Raw genomic sequence first — 21626 nt, 5'->3', positions numbered from 1 at the left:
GCACCACATTAAGGATCGTTTTCAAAGACTTCTATGTTATATAGAATCAGAGAGGGTGCAGGTTATCGAGGTGACAAAAAAAAAATGAAAAGCTGATTTCAGAACAAGAATATTTTTCACCTCAAAGATGCTTCTTTATGATTAATATACATTCTCTCGCGACAATCCTCTCAAAACTTTTATTTAATCAGAATTCTCTTTTTTTCAGATATTAAAATTGAATATTGATTTGTCAAAATTTTTTTTATCTCATTGCTCTGAGTTTGAAAAATTAAAATAATTATCTATTTTAGAAAAAAAAGGTATACAAATATTCAGTTAACTGCGTGAAAATTCTTGTCAAACTTCGAATATATATACAAAATTATCGAAGGTAGAAACGAGCGAGAGAGCCAATGACTCTCGGAGGTCGTTTCCGGTTTACAATGGCAATCGCAATGAATCGTCTGCAATAATGGAGAAGGGAATATCAAAAAAAAAAAAAAAAAAAAAAATAATAGTGTTTTTTCTGCCCTGCGTTGGCGCGCACATGTATAAACGAATAAACGACTCTCCAGGGGAGACATAACCTGACGTTGAATCGAAATATCGTCGCGAGTATATGTGTAATATAATACTAAACAAATACATCGCGTTTCTACATGTAAAATTATATACATATACTATTGATGCAACAGAGGATAGACTAATTGATATCTGAAAATGCAATATGTGCGCGCTTCGTTACATTCATATATATTTATTTATAACAATTACCACCCAACAGACTAATTGGTGAAAAACACCAGTGAAAGTAATTATATGGGAATTGAAATAATTAAAAGAATAGGAGAATGTGACGTGAAGCCATAAATAGAAATCTCCGATTTCAAAGAATTATATACTTTTTAAACACAAGTATTTGCTTTTTACATTCATAATAAAGGGGTTCAACAAATCCTTTCAATTTCATTTTCATATATTATTTATTTTAAAATATAAATTTACAAAAAGAAAAAATACCAAAAATAAATTGTTACAATAATAATAAATTAGATAAATATTACTTTTTCAAAAAGTTGTTTTTAAAATTAACAAAAATACATATATTTATGAGTTTTTAAATTTTTTTCTCGTTTTAATAATAATAAAATTCAAACTAAAAATATTTTGCAAATGCAAATTATTTCGTCTTCTTTCTTCAGTTTTAGAGTTATAAAAAAAATATTCGTAACAATAAAATTTTTTTCCTCCACCTTCCTACATATATAACACATGAGATGAGACAATAAATTTTCCACGTGAATATTGCGCGATAGTTGCTAATGAAATCGTGCTATCGAACGATTAATTATTCAGTGTGTACCATTTTCTATATATATATAGGATTTTTGCAGAAGAAAATCCCATGAAAGCGAATAAATTGCGTTTTCACGTGAAAAAAAAAAAAAAAAAAAATTAACTGACCCCAACTTCTACCTCTAAACTACCTTTGTTAAATCCGTGCTCATCTATCAGAAAAAAACCCTATTGGCACACAAGAGACATCAGTTAAAATGCGAGTTAAATGAAAATGTGGAAAGAAAAAAAAAATATCGATTTTTGCGCTCACGAATGAAATCTAAGCCAGGAAAAGCACCTGGTTTAACAATTCTGTGTGTGTGTGTGTGTGTTCATGAAATCATAAAATGCACTCTCACGTCCGTTTGCATTTGTAACGGATTTGATTCGTTGCAATATATGCGTTTTGTTAGAATTCAAAGAACTGCAATTTTCATTTTATATTTGTCACTTTTTTCTTGTTTAAATTTCTAGTGTTACAAAACATTTTCAAATTGAAAAATTAAACTCAAATACTTTTTATTGAAATAAATATATTAAATTCAATTTTTGAAAAAAAAGTTTATTTTTATTATATAAACTTTAATGGAAATTTTCAATACGAATTTTTAGTACGAAATTTTCAATTAAATTATATACATATGAAAATTATAAAAACGTTTATTTATAATTACATATATTAATATAAAAGCAATAAGGAAAACTGATGTGAAAAATCTTTGTAAGGCGAATATTTAATGTGCGTGTGCAAATTTCAAAAGTAAACAGAAACTTATTTCGATCAGACTAAAATTGTATCGTTAATTAGTGCGCGCCGTGTATACTAATTAACTTTGTGATGAGTGTATTTTAACGATAGAGTCGATGCAAAAGTAACGTGATCATCGTTGCCAAGTCTGATTACGATAATGGTAATTGGAGAAATGACTGCAATTAAAATATCAGTCTGTGGGTGTGGTTCCTCTCTCTTTCTCTTTCGCACCTGTTTCGTGTAAATTCTTACAAATTTTTCATCTCTCTCGGGTGTAAAAATATAAATTAAAAAAATATATATCTAGTGACGCCCAGAACAAGAAAAAGGTGAAAAAGTCAAAGAAAAATTTATAATTATGAACTTATTTGCCGCGGCTTAGAAAATCTTATAAATTAACGAGCGCGAGTCTCAAGAGCTGAGTCGACGGAAATCCTTTCTGAAAACTGCCCTTTCAAGATTTCGTTTTTTTTTTTTGTAAATTTCAGCTGCATTAACATTATAACTTCTTTTTTTCCCCTCATAAAAAAGTGTAATTTATTATTATAGGATAAAACTGGTTAAAAGTGGATATTCTTTTTTTTTTGGAAGAAACTCACATTTATAGTAAGAAATATGAAGAATTTTTATAAATATGATCTTATTTCCAATTTCATTAATAACGAGAAAATAGAAAAAAATGATATTCTAAAATTAAATGACACTTATTTTGAAAGAATAAAAATAAAATCAATGACATTTATTTTTAAGAAAGAACAAAATATTCACAAAAATAATATAAAAGTTTTGAAAAAAATGATCCGAATATATTATAAACGGAATAAAAAAATTGTAAAAGAAAAATTTTTTTTCTATATATTATATATGTAAACGAAATTAAACGATTGTTAATTACTTCCGCAAGCAAATATTTTCATTTGTCGAAAATAAATTTCTTCTCTCTGTGGAATTACTCACGTAAATTAGCAGTGAACATCAATTTGAATTTTAGATAAGATCAGTAATAAAATGCAAACACACGAATAAGAGAGAAAAACGAATGCCACACATTATAATGCGCGTCGATCGGTAATCTTGCATCGTGAAGATTTCAAGAAGATATTTTGTTAAGGGAAAAAAAAATAAACAAACGCGACAAAGGTAAATTACATTTCTATATTACCAACTTGACTTGCATAAAAGAAAAAACGAAAAAAAAAAAATAATAAAAATTTCCTAAAGGAATAAACAAAAAACTATTCGCTCATTAATTATAAAAAAAAAAACCTTTAAAAAGGAAAGTGAAATTTCAAGTCGAGAGTATCGAGACACATTTACATATATGCCATTGTGGACAATAAAGAATGAAGATTAAGATCTTTTGATCACAGCGCGATCATTGATCTACACGATCAGTGTACCATTACACACAAGAGATGCGGATGCGTTCCTATATATATATATAGAGCGAATAATACTTTCTTCCCCTCTTTTTTTAAATCAAATCATATCAATCTAAAACGCCTTCGGTAAAAGCAATTACGTTTCGACGTCAAGAATAACTTTTGAAATCATTTCTCAATTGACTCCTGGAATTCGGCACGCCAGATTCCAAGCGCAACTAAAATCGATTTATAGATCACACATAAAAACATTATATACACGTAATCTTATAACCATCTGACCCTTGCGAATTTCAACTGGGGCTTCATATTCTCTTTTTGCTCGCAGGTCATGGATATCATTTATATATTTATAGCACCCAATAATCCATTTTCTTTTTTATTCTCAGATAAAAAAATATCATTGTAAAATTTTTAATTAAAAAAAAAGGAATTTTTTCACATCAGAGTTAAAAATTCATAGAGAGAGACGTACGTATAAAAAAGTTTGCTGTGGCAGCGAACTAATTGCTGTAACATGAAATTACGTTAGCAATAGTAAAGGGACAGAGAACAAATTTGTTCTGGGGTCAAAAAAGTTTACTGTGTCAGTAAATTTTTAAAAATTAAAACTGATATTGTTTATCACAGCAAACTTTTTTGTTGTCATAGCAAAAAATTTAGCTGTGGTTACTAATTTTCATAGATCCGATAGCAAACGTCAGTTAGCATCTGTAAGCAATTATTTTTTTTCCGTGCGTATTGAAACTAAAGTTATCTGTCTCTACACGGAAAAAAAAGAATTGCTTACAGATGCTAACTGACGTTTGCTATCGGATCTATGAAAATTAGTAACCATAGCTAAATTCTTTGCTATAACAACAAAAAACTTTGCTGTGATAAATAATATCAGTTTTAATTTTTAAAAATTTACTGACACAGTAAACTTTTTTGACCCCAGAACAAATTTGTTCTCTGTCCCTTTACTATTGCTAACGTAATTTCATGTTACAGCAAATAGTTCGCTGACACAGCAAACTTTTTTCTATGCGTGTACAAATTTATATTTGTATAACTTAAAAAAATTAAAATATTTGTTTTTTGCTTAGAACATTTTTATATGAAAAGATCAAATGTTGCAATGAAATTTTAGGCAGTGAATGATGGCGCTTGACATGACATTTTAGATAAATTGCAGTGTCTGGGTGTAAGCGTATATATATATATATATATATATATATATATATATATATATATATAGACGCGTTTAGCAAACTGTGAAGATTATGCGAAAGACATATACATAAGACAGAGAAAATGTTTTATTCATTTTCAGTTACAAAATACGTTCAATATTCGATCTATTCTTCTCGATATATATCTATCTTAAGAGTATCTCCGTGTATTAACAAGTATAGTGTAGTGAAGGAACTGTAAAGGGGAGGAAAAAGCAAAAAAATAAATAAAAATAAAAGAAGCTACGCGAATTTACTATTCTAATACACTCCTGACCTTTCGAATATCTTATGTGCAACTGAAACTTTGCTTCCTCTTAGAGAGACCATTTACGACAAAATGTTCATATTTTTGTAAACATTATTTGCCTTCAACAATTACAATTTACAAATAACTTCATTTCTATAATAATATTGCAAAATATTATCTTTTACAATAATATCTTTAAATTATTATTTTCAATTGTTTAAAATTAACTTTAAAATTTCTAAATTATTTTCAAAAATTTATAATGACTAACAAAAGTTAGTCCAATTGTGTATTTTCATATTTTTAAAGAAAAAGAGAATTTAAGTTTTAAAAGTGCAAAATGAATGATTTAACTTAACCGAAGCAAACATATATATATATATATATATATATATATACCATGTGTGCTATAATAGAAGAAAAGAAAAGAAGAAAATAAAAAAAGCGAATCGTTTCATAAGAAATACATAAAAGGGATGACTCCCTTCGTTCTTCACAGGCTTTTCCTTTTCGTTTTTATACATATATATGGCATGTTAAGGTAGGTCTTGAAAACAGGTATCGGATGTAACCATTCTAGTTGACGCCAAGAAAGAAGACGAATAACGATGTGTCTTTGATCGTATGTACATTATCATACATTAAAATTTCTAACAAAAGAAAAGAAACTTGAAAGTTGTTAACACGCTTGTATTCACTTAATTGTCTGTATATGTATCTCAAAAAGTTCTTTTAGAAAATATTTTCCAACACTTACAGAAGAATTTAATATTTATGATAAAACTAATTGTTGTATATATTTTACAATTTTATTGTGAGGTTATGTTATATACATATATTCTGTATAGTAACATTAGGCACCAAAGATTTTAAGTCTTTTAGTTACATTCAGAAATTACATATAGTTATTCTCTAAAAATTAGTTAAAAATACTTAACTAATTTGATAGCAAAAATTTAGTTGTTAATTCAAATAGTAATATTTCTACTAATCTTTTAGTTAAAAATAACTTTAATTCACTTTTAGGTTATGTTAAAATAACTAAAATTTCTAGTAACTGATTTAATTAGTTTTGATTTTTAAAGAAATTTAAATTTAGAGATTACGTACTTTATGTATAGCTTAAATATGCCATGTACCTAAATGTAATGTAAAATTTCCTATTATTATAAATCTTAGTCACTGCGGAAATACATTTTTTTTTGCATGAATTTATAATTTAACAGGTTAAGTATAATTTTCGATGAGTGAAGAAGTTGTTAGTAAAAGTGCAAGTACTTTTGGATTTTTAAGTGTTTTTTTTTCTTAAATATATATATATTAGACTGTATATAAAAAAGAACGGTCGAAAAAGCAAGAGTCGAAAGTAAAGATTCAAATGAAAGTAAAGGCCATCGACTGGTTCTCGACAAGGTTGCAGACATCAGACATCAAATATTCCAATTCAGAACTAATTTTTTTATTTTCATTTTTAAGAAAGAGTAAGAACATTTTTGTCATTCTTGCTCGGAATTTTCATAGTATAATTTCTATTGCGGTCTCGTTATCTATTATATTTGATCTATTTTATACTATTCTACAAAATACCATGCTTGCTATACTTGTATCAAAAATCGTATTCTCAAAATCTTACATATAAGATTTATTTTATTAAACGCTTTACTTATTTTATAAGCTGATCTGCAAAATTTTTGTTACCTTTTGTGAAAAAAAAAATGGGAAATAAAAGATATTTTCATTTTTTCTATATCGCGTCCGCACAAACGTTCTCTCTTATCCTTACGGTCGTATCTTCCTTAGAGGACATGAAACTACTATATAGAGACAATGAAGACAAAGTCGACATTCACGACATACGTTATACCGTTACAGGATTCTCTAGAACCGATCGAATTACTAAGTTATCTCGTAGCTTGTCATGCTTTGAGAACATGATACAGTAAACGAGAAAGTATGTTCATACACATATTATTTATGCTCCAAGAGGCATTTTTTTTCTATATCCCATCATAAAACAAACTATTGCACAAATATATTATTATAATAGAGGTTAAATACCGATAAATTGAGCAGATTTACATAAAATCTTATTTTACATTTTTTCTGTAAAGATGCAAAAAACTCCTGCATTTATACATATATCCTGTATGATTCATATTAATATATGATACAATTTCACACGTTTATGATAAGAGTACCTTTCATACACTGAGAAAAATATGCTATTGAATCAATAGCATTTCTGCCAATGGTATAAAAATTATTGATTCAAAAGCATATGCTATAGAATTTATAAAATATTTTACAAATTTTATAGCATATATGCTTTTAAATCAATAATTTTTATACCTTTGACAGAAATGCCATTGATTTAATAGCATATTTTTCTCATTATTTTTATTGTGAAGAAATTTTAACTTTATATAAATATATTAATAAATATTTATTATATAAATGTCATAATTGAAAATTAATTAATATCGTTAAAATAAATATTTGTCATTTGCAAAAAATTATAGCATATACTTGAAAGTAATACTTGTTGAAAGATATAAATACACCTGAGAAATATTTTCCTAATTAGTCTAATTTCGCTCTCTCGTGTTTTTCTTTGTCGAAAAACATGCGTCTTCAAGTTTAGATTAATATAACTTTCCTTCTACGCGAGGGAAATTTCGCCAAACTATATTACACTGTATACGTAATGACGTGTGGTATCACTGTTTATAAACTTTACAAGGTGTTCATGTTTATGCATATGGACCTAGTCTCATGAAAGTAGTTCATGATACAGATTGTGGCACGTGATCTGCGACACGAATACTATACACGTTGGTAATTATTCTTAATTGCGACGCGCTGTAGGCTCGGATGTACCATGTATAATTACTGATTTTAATTGGTCCCCGTATAGTTTTTTTTTCTCTTACTTTAATAAAAAAAAAAAAACCTGCAAAAAAGGGCGTATATATACAAGATTTTATACCTCAGATTAGAAACCTAATTTTTATATAGAAAATAAAAATTATACCCTATACCAAAAATTGCCTAACTTTTACTTTATATTTATAATTGTAATTAATGCAGAAAAAAATGTAAATCAAATAACGCATAATTTATACATAGCGTGACGCAGTATAATCCTTATTAAGGGACACATCAGAAAGGTAAAAGTTTTGCAAAACAATAATTTAAAATTATAAAAAAGAAAAAGAGATTTTAAATGCGGAGAAATTACGAGATATGAGTGAAGGTATATATTGAAATCCAAAATGCATATAAAATTAAGTTTTACTGAATATTTAATGGAGAAAGGCGCCTTATGTTACGAAATAATATACAGGGATGACTGCTACACTTTCTGACTCAACGCGGTGTATCTCAATTGACTTTACGGACTCTAATTGCAGACTAAAGATCCTACTTTAGAGAGTGTATAACGAAGTGCCAAGAACAATGCGTGGATCCGCCTACGTTATGTAAATGCTTGTAGGGACGACTTAGTCGTAATCATTTTATGATTCGTCTCGACTATACATATACATAGACACGGGCATTTATTTACATTTACATACACTCTCAGGTAAATACCTAAGTATATAAATGCCATTTATATATATATATATATATATAGGGATTTGCAAATGCACACGGGAGTTAAACGAATATTAAACAAGTTACCAGATCTGGTAATAAATACCTTTTAGTGCTACCGAGCAACTATAATAATATAGTCTACTGACCAGATGCACTCCAAGCAGTTTACGATGATTTTATTATAGACTCGAGAAAGCCACACACATATTGCTTCGGGATATATCTTGTCTTATCTCACAAGCTTCAAAAATGAAACCGAAATTTAAAATCTTCTTAAAGCGACAGACATCTTTGTTTTATCATGTCAATTATTAAAGTAACTATTTTTTATATGAAATTATTATTAATTTAAACATTTAAATGCATTTAAGATTTTAGCAAAAAAAAAAATAGTTTTTTTTACAATTGTTTCTTGAAAATCATAACTTCTACAATTTTAAAACTATTTAATTAGTAGGCTTATTTTTCTCAGTTTTTTTCCACACTTTTTTGGAGTTTGTATTATTTTGACACAAAATTGTTCGTAACAATTATTAGATTATGTACAACCGATGATAATGTTATAGTTTGTATAGAAATATTAAAATCTAAAATTTTATTTTCTACTATTATTATATTTTTAATTATATATAAGAATAAATTAATTTCCTCATTTTTTAAGAATATATATATAGGTACTGAATTTTAAAAATAAATTCCATAAAACTATTCTAAAATATCAGCATGCTAAGGTTATAACTGAAAAAAAAAAATATTTTTGATTCAAATAATCGGTTACTTGACTACATTATCAAATAAATATATTATATATAATTCTTAGTCGATTCAATTAAATTGGTTTTTGTTTAAAATACAGAAATTATTGCTTCAAGTTTATTTGAGTCAAATAAAAATTATTTGGTTCAAGTATAAATATTTATTGAACAATAGTCAAGTAGCCGTTTATTTGAATCAAATAAATTTTTTTTCAGTGAATTTTTGAATAAAATAACATGTAAAATTTAAAGATAACACACGCGTCTTTTTTTTCGGAATAGTATACATAAGATCGAGGAGAAAAAAAATGACAAGAATTTTAATCTGAAATGGAGAAAGAAACTTGTTTGTATATATGTACATATTCTGATGGTGTGAAAAAAAAAAAAATATATATATATATAGGGAGAAGCGATCTGAGAAGAGAGGTCCATTTGTGTCCGTAGCGATCTACATTATAAATCGCACGATTGGCACACAAGAGAGAGAATTCTACAAATAATGGCACTTGTCCCATAGCCTTGAAAAGAAGTTATTCAGGATTCGTGTCTCTTTGAAGCAGGTTTCGAGTTCCGTTTATGTGGAAGAGTAATGATCGTACACACATCACGGTCCCCAGGTGTCGGTCGCGGGAGTCCACAATTTGCGACGCTTCCGTCAACTTCTAGCGTGCATTTGAATAATATATATATATGAATTTTTCTTTCGTCTTTTACCCTCTCCCGCTTATATATATATATATGTTTTCGCATCTATCAGAAAAGCCGGTGTATATTTTTATTTTTACTTTCAAGTACAAGAGACAATATATATTGTATGAAAGTGCCCCTATAATGCAATAACATCGTAAAGTGTTCCTGCTTTTAAGACGAAATTTTTACTCTTATTTCCTTCTATTCTTTTTCTAAAATTTATATTTACTTTTTTTTCTTAAAAATCTTCACGGATAATGGTTAAATTTTCATTTGAAGAAAGTAAAATTATTTCGAAAATTATTATAAAATTTAACACTTTTAAAATAATATTTTCTTTTCTACAGTGAAAAAAAATTTATTTCATTCAAATAATTGATTATCAAATAAATATTTTCTTGAACCAGATAATTTTTATTTGAATTAAATAAAGTATTATTTCAATTAAAGAAATTCTTACTCTCTAAATCTGAATTAGTAGTTTTCTACTAATGAAAGAGTGCGTATTCGTTTACCAATTGAATTAGTAACAGTTTTGACTAATTTGTAGTAAAAAACTACTAATTGCTAGTAGAAAACTACTAATTCATTGAGTAAGTCGTATTTTTTACTATTTCAAATTAGTAAGCCGATTTACACCATGAATTAGTAGTTTTCTACTAGCAATTAGTAGTTTTTTACTACAAATTAGTCAAAACTGTTACTAATTCAATTGGTAAACGAATACGCACTCTTTGATTAGTAGAAAACTACTAATTCAGATTTAGAGAGTAAAATTAATAAAAACATAGACTTCTCTGTCTGTATATATAAATGAACAATTGTGGAAAATATGACACAAGAAAATATTTCAAAATTCATGTAAAATAATGTTAAAGAGAAAAGTGTCAAGAAATTATTAAATGTTTACGGTAAACAATTGTACATATAACATAACGCAATGTGAATAAAAGAAATGAGAAATTATAATTTCCGGATTCTTAAGAATGTTTTCTTTTTTTGAAAGGAAGCCAGAGAGAATATTATTCCTATTTAAAAATTTCACATTACTCAATATGGTTATTTGATGCATCCTGCATTAAATATATAATATAATGTGGAAACTTATATATTTTGAAGCGCAATACATTTCCTGTTGTAAAAAAAAATAAAGAAAATCGTGTTTTTACATTTTTTTTTTATTGCATTCTTTATATTGCTTTGTTTTTATACTCAATTTTATTTTTTGAGGTTTACTGTTTAGTTCAAAGTTGTTACTTTTTTCGATGTCTCGTAATATATTTTTTTTATAGTGCATACATATAAAAAAACATTAACTGTATCACGCAAAGTGCAGTGACGTCAGAAAATAAGTCATCATAAAATAATTTTTTAGTTATTTGTTAAAGAAATTATATAAATTTTGTGGTTATTGATATACTTAGAATTTTTTTGCAATTCAACAAAAACGGGTTTTTGCTAACTTTCTTTATTTAGTTCTAACAAATTATTATTTAGCTTAAAGAAGCTTTTTCTTGGTTTATAAAAACTTGTTTCTTTGAAAAAAGTGCATTTTTTAAAAATAAACATATATTTTCAGTCGTATAATAATAATAATAATAATAATAATAAAATTTTTTTAATTTTAAAAAAGTTAATTTAAAAAAAAATTATTAATAAAATTGTCCTTTAGGATTGTTTTTTCAATGTTGGTTGAGATATAATTTTTTTTATTATTCAACATAAAATATATATTGTATATTAATTGAAGATTGTAAAAAGAAAAAGTGTTTTGACCTGCCGGAAACAATGATTTTTTATTTCTTTTATTTTATAAATTATGAGGATAGAGGAACGAATGCTCGTGACCCTGAGGCCCCGCGATTGAAAATAGTATATAATACGTAATGACGCGATACATGTGAAACGCGTTTACCGGAACGTAAAAACACTCGTGCGCGTTGATAGTGCATTACGCGTGCATTATGTAACGCCCATATATAACACGTGACACGTTAGCATAACAATAATTATCATCTCTCACAGTTTATAAGTCGTAAAAAAAAAAATTTTTAATTTTTGACACTTTTCCATTTTCTTTACACAAAAATGAAGGAGATTTAGAATAATTTATAAATAATTTTTTTATTTTATAACATAAAATATAAAATATATTACAATAAATGTTTTTGCCCAAAAATAACATTTTGAAATAAAAATTAAATATTTTTTAAAATTATAGTTGAAAATAAAGAGAATATTTTCTTTTTTAAATGAAGATTATTTTAACAATAAGATTCTAAAATACTTAAAAGAGATGCGACATTTTATGACGTCAATAGTCTAAATTTGACAAATCCTCAGACGTATGGAAAGGAATATTTTATTACCCTTTGTTTGGATGGAAATAAGATTTCAATAAGATAAAAAGCTAAAAATGAGAATTTTTTAATTAAAATAGAAGCATTAAAATTTATGAAGAAAAAGTTTATAAAAATCTTCTTAAAATTAAATTTTTTGCTTATAATTATTTTATATAATTTTGTCGTCTAAATAAAATAAAATTAAATAAAACTAAATTAAAAAGTTAAAAAAAAATTCATAAATTTATCACGTAAAAAGGTTTTACTTGTTTTCTAATTTTTTAATCTATTTTAAACGCTCACAGAAAAAACTTGGACTCATTTTTGTTGCATCTCATTTTCTTTTGGGTATCGAAATGAGTATGGGACAAACTTCATGTTATTCAAAATGATATTGGCTGGAATTTCAGATTTCTAAGTTGGCATCATAAGCAGAGTAATTTTGTATTTCAATTATTGTTTCTAATATTTCAACAACACCAGAAAGATTATTTTGACCAGTACGAATATTTAGAAGTTTTTAAATAAAAATTATTTATTATTATTTACGTAGATAATAATTAATTTCATAAGTTTTTAAATTTACCGCTATTATTTAAGTTGGCAGTACCGTTCCTGTTGTCAAAACACATGTTTTCATTTTTCTAACCTAAAAACATATTTCCTTTATTATTTTATTACGCGATTACAAGCAATTTTTAATCAAATATATTAAGTCTAGCGTGTTATTTACTTCTTTGTAATTATTATATTTCATGTTTTTGTGCAAAATTATTCGTTATTTCACAATATTTTTCCATTTTTCTTTTTCTCAAAATGAAACTTGCCTGTTTCATTTTGATACTTTTACCTTAGAACTCGAAATGAGACAACCAGTTTCATTTTTGTTGCGAATCAAATTGAGTATAGAATCTATACTCAATTTGAATTCAGGTTTTTTCTGTGAGCTATTACCATTTTTAAAATTGATTCTTGGGAAATTGGATAATTATTAAAAGAATTTTTTTCATCGTTAAAGAAACATTTCAAAATACTTTTAACAAATATTGAACAATATTTGTAAAATCGAAATAATATACAAATCATGAACAATATTGATATTCGTGAAATATATACGTTTCTCCCTTGAAAGTAGCGCACTTTTGAGAATTAACCACACATCATCAGAGTTTAGTTCCCTTCTAGAAAATCATAAGGAGTTATCCTAAACCAATATTCTTGATCTTCCATGTTCATTTTTTTTGTTCTCTCTTTTCTTCAAGTTTGCAAACCTATATCCAATTTCAAAACCGAATCACACTTAGCTGCCAAAATTCTGACATATATATATATATATATATATATATATATATATATATATATATATATATATATTCCTCCCTTATTCTCATTGTTGGGCAACCCTCCTTCTTTCTCTCTCTCTCTCTGTCTCTCATATTCTCCCCGGTGTCACTTTATCCTGATTTCTACCCTCAGAAATGTTGACCATCTGATATGTGTGTATATACATATATTGCGTTTAGTAGCTCATATAGCAAAGAATAAAATTGTATATAGGGTTGATTCTTCAACGAACGGAAAAATAATATTGAACCCAAAAGAAAGTAAAAGGTAGAATAATAGTATAGTGGCTGAAGGGTGAATATTGACTGGGAAGAAAACAAGAAGGATTTTTTCTATATAAAAGTAGGAGGCGAAAAAAGTATCGATCTTTCAGTTTAGTACCACTCGTGAGTTTTATTTATTTATTCGTCTAAACGCATTGTTACTTTACCCGAATGGAGAAGGAGGAGAAGAAGAATTACGACGGTTAATTTACGATACCAACACGTGCAAAAGTGTATTGCAATGTACACAAACTGCAGACCAGTTCCGAGGAAATTAAACTCACGTTTCAAAAGCTACTAATCCCCACCGCCACCTTCGCTCCACTCTACTTTTGCTCCTTTAGGATTAACCCGGGCTTTTAGTGTATATATATAACGGAATAAATTACCCAAACATATATAATATCTCATTTTGATTTACACCTCAATATATTATTGCACATATGCTTATAAACCGGAAATGTAAAAACTTTTGGTAAAATCAATTAATTTACATCGAGAAAGAGAGAAAACGTGCTTCGATAGTTGTATTATATATAAACTATTTGGAATTACAAGAGGGGAAAAATAATATATTTTTCTATTCCATTAAATTAAATATATTTACAAATTTTTAGAAACATTTAAACATTAATTTATTTTTGAATACAGAAAGCAATATTTTACAATAAAATTTGAGGTTAAAAAAAAGCAGTGAACACTTGAAACCTTCTTATACATTGAAATGAAGTATTTTTTTTTGACCTCGCGACAATATTAAAAAAAAAAAAAAATTATGTCAGGATTTCCCCGTGGGTTTTGTTTTCATGATCGTTGCGGATGAAATTTTATGCCCGAGCAATATGTACTATATTGTTATTGCGCAAAATACAGTGCGTTTGACGATTAGAAACGCTGCCAAGGATATCAAGAAATGCAGGACAAGGAAAACTTCGCACCTTGACTGCGCGCGTGTCTTATAGAGTGAATCTGCCACAAAAAATAAAAATGAAAAAAAAATAGATAAAAGGCAAGGTATAAAACGATTATTTCACACTGCGGTTTCCGGGTATAAAGAGAAAGGTGCAAAAAGACACCGTTTCCGCGAAGACACTTCTTGAAGTTGCTTTTTGGCCTTGACACTTGCCAACTAGGCATACAGTAGCTTCTTTCAAACAAGTTGAACATAAACACCACGAGTTATTTCATATAAAAATTGAAATTAAGTTTCTAAAAGGAAAATTTATGTTTTTTTTTAAATTTTTATTTGATGAAATATCGTTTATTTAATTGAAAGATTTTTTTCAATTATTTTTCACTATATATATAATTTTGCAAAATGTAAAAATTATTTCGAAAAAAATGTTTCACTTATAAAAATTAAGAATTTAATAAATATTCATTAAAAATGTAAATTATTATTCTACCCTTATTATATATATAATTGAAACAATTCATTAATTAGATATAACCTTTTGGGGTTTAAGGGAACGTGATTCTATATACAATCGACGATCGTGTAATGGTCGACCCTCTATTTAAGTATTGACTATACTAAGCTATACTATAAATCCGAAACTGTTCAATATTTATAAAAGGTTTTAGTTTTCGACACTTACATAAATTTTCTCGACTAATATCTAGACTATGAATAAAATTGCATCCGAATTTTCATTTAGGAAAATATTTGACGATAAAGAAGAAAACTTTGCTAGAATTATTATTCTTTGGAATTATTTTATTCCCATAATTTTGATATATCATCATTCATTACAAAAATTGTCGATTAAAACTATTCAGAAAAGAAATTGTTTCAAAGTAACAATATTATTGTTATCTGTTTCAAAAAACAGTTTCTTTGATTTATCTATAAAAAAATTTTTATAATTCAAAAAATATAATAATTTTAAAAATGAGAATTTTAATATTTTAATTTTGATTAATGATATTTGAAAGCAAAAAACTCGTAGCTATATAATGGTACATAATTATTGGTTTGTTTAAAAAAAAATTATCAGCTACAATTGGCGCTTACATAGTTTTAAACAATATGGAAATTTCAATTATATACTTCTGTTCGCATACTGAAAAACACATATACTTGACTGTTTAAGCTATATAGTGTAAATATAATCAAACAAATGAATTATTGTGAAAATTGCATAATTAATGAATCTTGCAGAATCTCCACGGATTATTCACGCTCTAATGGAACTTTACACATATTGAAGAGAGCGAAAGGAAACAATTACCCTCGCGGATAATTATTACAGTGTGTATGTGTTTGTTGTTTATAGTTGTTGAAAGAAATTCATTTAGATATTCTGGTATAGGTGAAATAAAGATGCATTTCTTAACACGCAAAGATAAGATAAACACTATGATAATGTGTGATTCGTTCCGAGAAATTCACGCGATTCAATTAACCGGCATATACATGTATATATATATAAAAGACAGGATAGGTGCTATTCTTTTTTTTTTAAGGCTTCGCACTTTAATTACTTAGAAGCAAACAATTATTATCTTTGTTGAGTCGTCGGTCTCTCTGAATAGGACTCTGCGCAGTTCAATTAGCTAGATGGTTATAAAACTAAACAAACTTGTTAAGTGAAATTTCCGTATGCTAAAATAACATAATATATATGTATCTACTATATACAGTGGATAACCTGACAAGTGTTTATAATAATAAAACATAATAATTAACACCTGAAATAAAAATCATGTATATTTTAAATTAAAAAAAAAAACAAAATAAAAAAGAAAACCCCATATAATTATGAAAAAAAAGAAGAAAAATATTAAAACAAAATTTAAGAACAAATTAGAAAAATAAATGAAGAAGTTTATATGTAGTACTATAACAAAACGGGAAATGCAAATCTAAAACATCAGATGATTATTTTTAAGTCGTATTTTATTTAAGTAATAACCACAAATAATTTTTAATTTTTTCAAATATTTATGCGCATGTGACATTAGAAACAGGTTCTAATTTAATTATCCAAGACTTTGTATAAAATGAAAATCTTAGAATTTACTTTTTTTTAAATTACACTGCTAATAATTTCAGTTGAAAATAAAAAAAAATCTGATGGTTTTTTTTAGTATAAATAAATATATATATATATATATATATATATATATATATATGATATTGAAAGAATGAAAATTAATAGAGGAAAAAAAAAGTAAAAGCACGTACAAGTGAACGTGAGTTGGTGTAATTTACATCAATCAGAGGAACACAATTATACTGATTTAATAGAAGATGAACAAGAAACAAGAAATTGATCACTTGGCAATACAACATTTCATAAAAAGCTTATAAGAGAGAAGATTTAATCTCACAACATACTTCAAGTTCCAACAATTTTCTCACTTATATACAAGGTGATCAAAATATACCGGATCCCATAAAAAAATTTTTTTGCTAAATAGACTTTTCTATTAAAAACCAAAAAAAAGTCTGAAATTTTCATTTTTCAACTACAAAACTAAAATTATAATTTTATGAAATTATTTTCGTTTTTTTGTAACAGAAAAATTTTTTTTTTCCCTGCAACATATGGAACATTGAAATATATACATTTAGAAAAGAGAGTCAGATATAGATATTTCCTTTGATAATTAAAATAATGAATGCAAACATTTTGTGCAAGGGTGTTTTGCTAGAAACATATTTGGAATGTATTAACCCCGAACATGTTGCAGGGTTTGTGAAACGGCAGCGTTGGGAATTACTCAAATTACGAGGTTTTCGTTTAATCGGGTCTTAGGTAACTAGCGTGAACGAGGTGGCATGTAGTCGCTAACGATTCGAAGAGGCCTTTGGCCTCGACTCTCTGCAAAACCATGTACAGCTATAGACTCGTAAATCACATTATGTCGTCTGTTAAAATCATCGTCATATATGTGTAACTGGTTAATCCTCACGAGACGTAACAAAGTTATAAGCGCAATCGTGTACACATATATATATGTATATATGTGTGTGTTTATATACTTTAAAAAAGAGCACTAACTCTAAGCAAAGATGTACCTAATATTGATGTCTCAACTTCTACTTTATTTATCTTTACATTTATCTTCATAAAATCATATTTAACCTAATAAAAAAAACCTTTTTGAAAATGACGTTTACCTGCGATCGTAAAAAGTTAAAGAGTTATCTAACGGTTCAACGCATTTGTCAACACACTTTCAAATGCTTTTAAAAAGCAAAAAAAAAAGAAGTAGTACAAGGTGGTTACTATAATCAATGGCGGTGATAACAAATCGAGAGAAAAAAATTGTGGAAAGGTATTTTATTTAAAAAAAACGGAATTTCATTTTTTTTTTGTTTTTGAAAAAAAATAAGAAAAATTTTTCAAATAATTCATTAATACGTTAACTATATTAATTAATTATAGTACAATTTTCAATATTTATAAATTAATAATAATTAATTTACTTTCCTTTGAATTAGTACAAATTTTAACTAATTTTTAGTCATTTTATTACTAAAACTTTAGTCAAAAGAATATTATTAAAATTTTAGTAAAATATGACTAAAAATTAGTGATTGCGAATTCTCATTTATTCAAATTTAGATATACTCTCTAAATCTGAATCAGTCATATTTTACTGATTAGCAGTAGAAATCTACTAATTGCCATATAGCGAGAATTGAGCAACTGCCAATTAGTAGAAATTTACTGATTCAATTAGTAAAATATCAATTACTGATTGAATCAGTAATATAAATATATGGCGGCGGCCACAAAATCTACTGATTTAATAGTTAATTTTGAAGGTTATGTTATATACAAATTACTGATTTACATAAGTTATTTTCTATTGCTAGCATATTCACTAATTATATTAGTAAATTTCAAAAAATAACTGAAACTTCAGTTAAAATGATAAGTACTGATTGAATTAGTAAAATTTCTACTGATTCAGATTTAGAGAGTAGTATAAGAAAAATGAAATTAAATTGAAAAATCTCTTCGAAATACAATAGTGAAATTTAATACATATGACGGAAGTTCTTCGTGTCAGTTTAACGAAATGTGAATTACGATGTAAATAAAAAAAAATTCTTGAATATTGTGAATGAAAAATATGTGTATTCTTGTTTGAAAAGCGCGCAGTGATTCGTAAATGTCAAAAATGTTTCACTGATGTTAACAGTAGTTTGCACGAAAATAAAAAATTGTCAATTCTTTCTTATATATTATAAGCACATATAGAGTTTTGATTTTTCGACATCTACATAATTTTTTGCTATATGTGAATATATATATTGTCGCGAATTCTAAATCACACATATATAAATAATATATATACACTGAAAAACTTTTGGTTCAGCAGCTGCCCCAAACAAAAAATTTCTACATTCAGTTAACTTCACTCATATAAAAACGCATGGCAAATATTAAGTATGAAGTTAATTGAATATAGAAATTTTCCGTTTGCGCAGCTGCTGCACCAAATTTTTTTCAGTGTACTTATTTTCTTAATTCAAGATTTACTTTAAACTAATAAAATTTTCTTGTATATCAAAGACGGTCAGTACATGAGTTTTTTTGATTCATTTTTTTTTTGTATTTTTTCCTCTACGCAGACATTATATCATACACCTAAATCTCTCTAAATGCAGTTGTTCGTCTATATATATACTTATGAATATAAGAATTTTTTTTCACACAAAATTTAAATCATTGTTTTTTGCCTACTATCTATTTTTCTTCAAAGTTATGCTTATATTTAAGTCTCACGGTTTAAATAACCAGAATCGTCAATCGTTGAATATATAATACAAAAAAGGATAGTGGAAATAATTTTCCAAATTACTTAACAGTATAATTATAACTAACTTACGTTTCAACGATGAGCATTTCTAAATGGGATTTAAAGAAATCATTTTTCAACGATTTGAGAAGAGATGCATATATATATAAATGGGGATCTAATGTTTTCTCTATATATATACAATAAGCCTTGAGAGAAAAAGGAAGATATAGTGTATAATGAATCATAGTCGCATAACACTTCAAGTTAGTAGAAAAATAATTATATTACACGTTGTTATATAGTGTTGTCCCACTTTGACTAATAAATGTCAACACTCGTGCGGTATAAATAATCATCAGTAGAGGAAAACAAAAATTCCACCGCGCACGGGAAAGATAAAAGATGAATTATCTCTCAAAATTTAATTTTCTCAAATGATTTACATGTTAGTAATTTCAAATGAATTATTAACTTTATTAATTTTTTGTCTTACTTCATTTTCCATTTAATGTTAAATTTTAATTGTCCATACTTTTATTTAATTTTTTTTTAATTAATCTTTTAATAATTAGTTTCTTGATTTTAAAAAGATAATAATTCTTTTTAGTTAAAGATGAATTAATTAATAAAATGGAAGTAATTTTTTTTTTTTTCAGTAAAATTGCAATAATTTCACAATCAATTTTCACGGCGCGATTAATAGTAGATTTTGTAGATAACTATATAGATTGTGTGTTCTAGACATGCATCTGTGGCTTATTGTCGCTACTAACGTTATAGACCTATCAGTTCCAGTTCTCGGGCATGTCGTTGTCACGCACTACAATTTTCGACAGATTGCACATACACGTATATATTGTATATTACATTCTTGTAAATCAATTTTCCAATAAAATTTCAAAATGAAATCTATTTTTTTACTTCTCAAAAGTGTGTTATCATATATTGGAGAAAAATTTTAACTATATACCATGTATAAATAGATAATCGATAACACTTAGAGACTGTTTCTTCGTTTTTTGTTCCTTTTATATACGAAATACGAAACTCGGGGAGTAAAAGCTAAAAGCTTGCGAGAGCATAGAATCTGTCTTTTGAACCACGCGCTTGTTCATTAAAAAAAAAAAAAAAAAAAAAAAATACCACCAATTTTAGTGTAAAATATTCTGTTTCTTTTAAATGTTTGTTTTTTCAAAAATTTATCTATTTTGCGAGAATGACCAAAAAAAAAGGAAAAAAAAAGTTTTCAAGATAAAATTATATGTATACTTGCATTCGACTGCGTGTGGATGATTTCGAAATGTCGCTCTCAATATTTGGGGTTTTGTGATAAGCATGTGATGATTCACTGACTTACCTGAAACAATAAGATAATTTTATTTATTAGTATTTATATATGTGTAATAAAAAGTATAAAATAAAAATTCTAATTGTAAGTTAAACAATTTTTTTTAAATTCACGTTTTTTTAAATTTACTGTTTAATATTTTAATTTAAATTAAATTAATAATAAATTAATTAATAATTAATTAACATTCAAAATTTAATATTTAATAAATCCTTTATTATTATTTTTTTATATTTCTATAAAAGTTTTTAAAAATTCATTTTTAGTATTTATTTAAATTAATTTTCAAATTTAAAAAAGAAAAACTAAAAACATGACTTCTAAAGTTTTAGAGAATCTTATATTATTTCCTTCTTGCAATGGAATCATGAAAAGTCCCTCTTCATGATTTTACAAAAAAAAATTGTATAACAAATTATATAAAAAATTGTATTTTATAAAAAAAAATTATTAATTTATCGAAAGTACATTTTTTAATCACTCTCTAAATCAGATTTTATTAAAATCGGTTCAGCCAATAACAATATATTGAATATTTTTTAAAACGTTAATTGTTTATAACTTTTTGTCAAATTCGAATTTTGAAAACTCGTTTGGAGGTCTTATT

General features: G+C 26.4%; 1 protein-coding gene across 4 annotated transcripts in view; it reads right to left on the bottom strand.

The window, feature by feature from the left end:
* Nucleotides 1-21626, bottom strand: part of LOC127279367 (cytoplasmic polyadenylation element-binding protein 2) — a 367840-nt gene that overhangs the window by 60231 nt on the left and 285983 nt on the right. Inside the window, exon 4 of one of the 4 annotated variants that reach the window (XM_051301677.1) lies at nt 20945-21028. The exons of the other annotated variants lie outside the window; for them this stretch is intronic. Coding sequence (XP_051157634.1) covers nt 20945-21028 — 84 coding nt within the window. The remainder of the gene's footprint in view (nt 1-20944; nt 21029-21626) is intronic. 4 annotated transcript variants of the gene reach the window in all.

This window comes from Leptopilina boulardi, unplaced genomic scaffold (assembly GCF_019393585.1).
Source record: "Leptopilina boulardi isolate dan_hultmark-lab unplaced genomic scaffold, ZJU_Lbou_2.1 LbouV2_216, whole genome shotgun sequence".
Lineage (NCBI taxonomy): Eukaryota > Metazoa > Arthropoda > Insecta > Hymenoptera > Figitidae > Leptopilina > Leptopilina boulardi.
This window is presented reverse-complemented; position numbering and strand designations above follow the sequence as displayed.